We start from the raw sequence: 7,138 nt of genomic DNA on the forward strand, positions 1-7,138 counted from the left end.
GTCTCATTCCTAAACATGCTGGTTTGTTTCTTTAATCCAAAGGTTGGCTTTTCGTCATACTTATTTTATTCAGTTATAAAGCGAAGAGAGGAAGACAACAGAAACTTTTATATTAGAGACAAATATCTAAAAATGTTTGGACTACAAGCCAAGTAATAGTTGTAATCCAATATATCTTTCATTACTTTGGCTTATGGTCCAAACATCAATCATCACTTGAATTAACTAATACAAATTGATATTGTCATTTGTAATTTGGATAAGAATCATTCAATTTGATGTGCTTGTTTCTTAATTAATTAAGTAGCTTTTCTTTATAAAGTGCATAATAATCACTGCTGATTAATTATTAGCTAGAAAAAAACACTTAAAGTAGTTCCAAATAATAAACAATCCGTCCAAATCAAACCCTAAATTCAACATCAATATTAAAACCTTTTTGTCACACACGACAAAGGCCAAAAGCCATGACACATAACAGGATCACATGATCTAGCTGTTCACAATATTGAAAATTTTACAAACAATTAAAACAATAATTTTACAAACATTATTAATTCATTCATGATTTCATCCCCAAGCCAATGGAAGCAAGTAATTGGACTGGAATAGGTCAGCTTAAGCCGTGAGATCTGCAAAAATAAGAAGAAGAAAAATGGAAACATATATCATTGCACTAGAGAGATATAATCGTTACAAATGTATTTGGTGTACTAAGTTTTCGTTATGCGTGAGTCTGGGGAAGGGCTTGTCCATAAGAGTCTGTTGTATCTACGAGCGGTTACTTCTAAAGTTTAAACTTGTGACATTCTAATCACATGACAATGATTTTATCAGTTACATTGTAGCTCCTTATATTTCTTTTGTACTACAGTTATATTTAACTTTTCCTCTTAGATAAGGATAATGAAGATTCTTACTAAAAGACTACTGACAAAATTCAGCATTATATGATATGACATAATATTTTGGAAAATTATTCTGTTAAATGATTTCCAAAGTTTGGCTGGAGAATGGAAAACAATATGTTAGAGAAAAAAAGTCATTTATTAAAGATTGATAATAATATTGGAAATCGAATAGCATTTGGAGGTTAAAAGAAATGAATCTGGAATCTAAGTTAACTCTAAAAGTTATTTTATAAAAGAAAATATATCGAAGATTATTTAAGGGGACCAAGGACCCTATATATGTGGGACTCCAACACCACGGACGTTGAAGACTTCTAGAGCATGGACAATTTAATATGAGGGTCCAACATAGGATATAATGAATTGGATTAGTCTGACTTTGAAATCGAAATGAATCTTGAATCTAATGCAATCCCAAAATTAAGTTATGAAGGAAAAATTACTCAAAATCATATAAGCAGACCGAAGACCTCTTATCCCACTAATGTAGGACTCCAATACCGACGCATCACCCATGAATGGACAGTTTAAGTGTGGACTAGATAAGATGGGTGTCCCAACATCAGAAACAATAAATTGATATGAGTCTGATATCATGTAAAAAAATAATCTAGAGTCTGTAACGATCTCGAAAAATAGCTCACTAGAGAAAAATTGTCTAAAAAAACGAAAAATCCTTTTTATCTCCACTAATAGCTCACTTTCAGCTCAGCCACGTCACAATACTCAAGTTCTATTAAATAACCTTAAAACTAGTGTCTAATTGATCTTTTTATACTATATCATAAACCTAGCTTTCTAGCCCAAAAATAAGCCTTAGACAAAGAATTAAGGGGTTGCTGGTTAAGAAATTAATTATTTAATGTAGTAAATTAATACAATTAGTATCCTATTTAGTAGCATTTTTATTTGTCATGTAATAAACTTAGCACGTTAACTATTTTTTTTTTTAATTTTTGGTTCATTTATATATTATTCAATGAAAGATTAAAATAAAATAAAATAAGCTTTGCAAAATTTTACATCAAGGACCCATAAGTACTTATTTGTTACTCCATAAAAAACCATTTTTTGCAAAGATATTTTGATCTTACCAAACATACTTCATATCATATTTGACTCAACTTTGGATCATAATGACATGATAGAGATTCTTTTAATATTCTAAATGAGAGGTTTTAGTGTTTTAGAATTTGAATTTTGGGTATGAAATTTTTTTTGTCAGGAGTGTTGTCCCCAAAATGGATTAAGCAACGTACGATTCAGATATAATCTAACTCAAATACAAATATCTTACATCAAGAATATGTTTGGTATGAAGAAAAATATTTTTTGGAAAATGTTTTTCATTTTTTTCATGTTTGATTGGGACAAAAGTTTTGGAAAATGTTTTCCAAATCAACTCATTTTCTTCAAAATTAAGGAAAATGACTTTCCTTTAAAAATTAAGGAAAACATTTTCCATAAATCTCCTCTAATTTCAAATTACATTTTTTTTTTAGAAAAACATCAATTTTAAAAAAATATTTTCAATTTCAAAATTTTTATTTTTTCACCTGATCCTTGAGCTTCCCCCCACCGGCCAACCCCACCCCTTCCCAAAAAATTAATTTTATTTTTAAAAAATATTTTCAACTTAAATTTTTTATTTTTAAACTCCTATCCCCCTTCCCCGGCTAGCCCCCCTACCAGCCCCCACTCACCCCAACTCCCAAAAAAATTAATTTTGTTTTTTAAAAATACTATCACCCGCCCCCACCCACCAGCACCCTAAAAATATAATAATTTTAATTTTAAAAAATATTTTCAATGTCATAAATTATTTTTTACTCTAGTAAAAATAAAAGATGTCTCTCAAAAACATTTTTCATTCATAAATCAAACACAAAATCATTTCTAGAATTTTTTTTTTTACTTACCAACCAAACATGAAAAAATAAGTTCAAAATCTACTTATTTTCAAGAAAAACATTTTCCATGAAAAACATTTTCCTCCATACCAAACACCCCCCAAATGAAAAACACTTTGTATGTTATTTGATTCTCAACATAATTCATAACTCAAAAATTAGCTCAAATAAAAAAGGATTACTCAAAGAACTTCAAAATTCCATATCACTCAAAGATGTGGGACATTCCATTCATAATCTCCTCACGCTTAAAGCTAGACATTCTTTATTTAGGGTTCCATTATTTGATCCAATGTGTTCATATTCATGGACACCAATTGTAATTTTCACCTCATACAACTATTCGATTTCCTAGGACCTACATCAGGTGTGGCTTTAATACCATGTCAAATCGATATTGGGCCTAGCTCTATTTTTAACCTTTGGTCTAGCACTACATAAATAGGAAAACATGTACTATCGATATAAATAAGATTCCAATAAACACATACAAGAATACAAGAAAGGAGGATTTACAGCGAAAAATGAATGACTTTATGTATTATCAGTTTGACCATGTCGTCCTACATGGAAATTTAGTAGCAAAAGATTTTATTTAATTTCGATATAATTGAATCAGATCAAAAAATAATGACGGTATAACCTAACGAATATATCTTTATTATTCAGTAAAATTTGAGAGAGAGGCGTTTGGAAAGGACATATTTGTCATTAAATTATTGGAAAAATGTATAAGTACTCCTGTAAATTATGATCTAAATTTCAGAGATATACATTAACTAAATTTAGATCCTATTACCTCCTCCTACCCCCCTACCCCACAAAAAAAACCTATTTTTTGTAATGTTGTGCACCTTTTTAGTTTACGTGGTATTCAAGAGGTAATAAGACCTTAATTTAGTTAAGTTGTCTCTTTGAGATTACGGTCATAGTCTAAGGGGTACTATGCTTTATCCCTTAAATTACTTAATCTTGAGATTAGTAATTATGAATTTCGGAATCCAAAATTATATTATACATAGAATAAAATAATTTTACAATTTATCCAAAGCTATTTGTTATTCCAAACCAACCCATTCAATATTTTTACAATAAATTTATATAATTTCATACGTAGAATCTGAAAAGGATAGAGTATACGTGCGTACCTTGATCAGTAAGGAGAAGGGAAACAGACGATTCAACCCTGACGTGTTTAACACATGAAAGACCAAGCATGCTACCTGCTTTCACTTGATTGTTGTTTTTGGACAATTTGTTTTCAATATCTGGATGAACCTTCCTTTTCAAAACTTTCGTCATCAACTACAAAACATTTAATTTATCGCCATTAGACAGTAACAGAGCCAAAACTTTTTAGTTTATAATTTTTGGATCATAATTTATTTTTGAAAATTATTTACATATATTCAATTAAACTTGCATTGTGACTCCGACCCTGCATTGCATGCACGCAAAAGAAAGACTCACATGTATTTAATTACCTTTGAATTTTAACTTATATACAAATGGATGTGTCAATAATTATTTCACAATATGTATAGTTAAACTAAGTGTTTGTAAAATTTATTTTATACTTTGATAGAGGAAAGTTAAAATTTACTTTAAAGGCATGAGTTCAGTAAGTGGTCAAGAACCATGAGTTCTAATATTAAAACTTAGCGGGAGACAAAAAACACACAAGGTGATTTTTCTCATTTGTCCTAATATTGATGGACAGAGTTACTTGTTGTTGCTTGTTGTTGATGGGAGGTGACACCGAACACCAAGATCATAAAAAAAAATTAAAATATAAACACTATTAGACTCACTTTTTGTAGCTTTTGGATTGGGCGAGGCTCGTCCTTGACACGTGGAATGAGCTTTTTGGCGAAAGAAAGTCCATTTTTGACTTGTGGAGATGAATTAGACTTCTTAGTGAAAATTTCTGACTCACGTACAGAACGACGGTTCGCCTTATTGTGATGATGATCAGAATCAGCAGAGAACAAATCTGCTAGAGTGATCCTTTCTTTTTTCATCATCTTAGTATTGGTCTGATCAGTAAATGAGTTGTTGTTTGACTCAATATTGTCTTCATTGTAAATCATTTCATCTCCAATATTTGCATATATTAAAGGGTACAATTCTTCATCAATTCCTTCATGATCATTAAATGGAATTTCACATTCTTGAATTTCATTTTCCACTGAATAATATTCTTCCTCTTCTTCTAATATTTCTTCTTCATCTTCTAGAGATTCAATGTCTATGACACTTTGTTGATCTTGAACATTTTTCATGAGTGGATCAAATCCAAATGTACCAATTGTAAGTAAACCTCCATTCCAAATGTCTAACATATGTGCAAATGAGGCATCTTGAAGAAGAATTTGTGTGTCATGATGACCAATAATTTCATTGCTAATCTTTAGTTCATCAATATCTTTCTTCCCATCTGCCAAACATAAAACACATGAATTAGCGACAGATAAATACTGAACAACAGTAGCGCGATGAAATTTGTAGTTAATAATAGCATCACCTTTTTGATGAAATTTGCGATGCACCCAATTGAAGATCTAAAACCAAAACAAACATAAGAAAAAAAAGTGCAAACATATAGAAGTTATTATTTATATATTATTATATAAGTAGTAGTCTAATAGAAAAATGGATATAAGTAAAGAAGAAAGAATACACTATAATTGAATTTTGAAAATTTTTGTACCTTCATTGGGCTTTTTTCTTTTCTCTTTCTCTTTTGTGATTTGTTCAATTGAGTAGTGGGAATGTGAGTTGACTGGAGTTTGGAAAATGTATGTGACACAGTGAATAACTAATGTCATATGGCAAACAAAATATTAGTATTATTGTGGTCATATTTGGTAGATTGTTTGAGATTTTGACACGTGTTAAAGGGGAATAAGCTACATTAGGGTCCCTATAAGTATAGGCAATGTTTGGATATTGCATGGCATGACATGTTTCATCAAAATACTACCTTAGGTTTCATCTCTATGGCTTCATCGATGGTGCCCAAGTGTCTCCAAATGACATTATTGCCCTCTACCTTTATATTTGAGAAAAAATAAATATGAATTATGTATATTGGAGTATATATATATATATATATATATATATAACGTAAGACCATCTCCAATCCATCTCTATTTTATTCTCCATTCTCTGTATTTAGAGAGTAAAATAGAGAATGTCCTCTCCAATTCTTCTCCATATTACTCTTTATACTCCACTTACAGAGAGGTGAATAACAGTTCTCCGAATTTGGAGAACTACTATTCATGCTCTCTATTTCACTTTTTGACTATTTTATTAGTATTTCTATTACTTTCTAATTAACATATTATTTTATATAAAATGTCATTAAAAATATCTAATATTCATACTTCTTTTTGAATATAATATAATATTTTTAAAAATATATTATTTAATATATAGTACTTTCATTCCGAATTAATAGTATCATATATTTTTTTTCTAATTTTCATCAACGATATAATTTGATTTTATTATTAATTCTCACTATAAAGAATAAACACAATTAAAATGATTAGATGAAAATTTTAATTTAAAAATAAAATACATAATATGATAGTTTAAATACAACATAATAATACAATACATAACATTATAATTTAAATACAAGATAAAATAAAATACGTAACATAATAATTAATTCAAAATGAAGCAAGAATCATGCCGAAAAGATGTTGAACGTGCATTCAGAGTTTTACAATCACGTTTTGCAATTATTATAAGACGTCACATTTTTGATGAAATGAATTGCTGCATGAATAATAATTACATGTATTATAGTGCACAACATTATAATTGAGGGTGAACATGATCCTAATGCACCAATTCAAGATGTCATAGAGGTTCCAACTCCAACGGCGAAAATGGTGGTGTATGAAAATCTCCAATTTGGACAATTTTTAGTTATACATAAAAAAAAAATTAAGGATGATAATGCTAATTTTGAACTCCGTATGCATTAATAGAGCATCTATAGAAGCAACGTAATAATTTAAAATTGAGTGCTTATGTAATTGTATATCAATCTTATTAGAATTTGTCCATTAGTTTGTATATTATAGCATATTTTCTTGAAATTTATGTTATTAAAAATTTAGAATAAAATATCATTTTATATTAAATAAAAATTTTTAAAAAATGAAATCTTATATCACATGAAAATTACATAACGTAATTATTGGAAAAAGATGTAAGAGATTTATATTATGAAATAAGAAGCTAAGAATGAAATAGAAATAATATATAATATTGAGGAGAGAAAATTTTTTTCTTTTTAGA

General features: G+C 28.9%; 1 protein-coding gene across 1 annotated transcript; it reads right to left on the minus strand.

Moving 5' to 3' along the window:
• Positions 1-308: 308 nt before the first annotated feature.
• Positions 309-5,913, minus strand: LOC101266870 (protein TILLER ANGLE CONTROL 1). Its single transcript, XM_004248043.5, has 5 exons — positions 5,532-5,913; positions 5,346-5,382; positions 4,633-5,258; positions 3,970-4,126; positions 309-632 (listed from the first exon to the last, which is right to left on the minus strand). The coding sequence occupies exons 1-5, from the start codon at positions 5,535-5,537 to the stop codon at positions 619-621; spliced, it is 840 nt and encodes a 279-aa protein (XP_004248091.1). The 5' UTR covers positions 5,538-5,913; the 3' UTR covers positions 309-618.
• Between the last annotated feature and the right edge of the window lie 1,225 nt (positions 5,914-7,138).

This window comes from Solanum lycopersicum, chromosome 10 (assembly GCF_036512215.1).
Source record: "Solanum lycopersicum chromosome 10, SLM_r2.1".
NCBI classification, from domain to species: Eukaryota; Viridiplantae; Streptophyta; class Magnoliopsida; order Solanales; family Solanaceae; genus Solanum; species Solanum lycopersicum.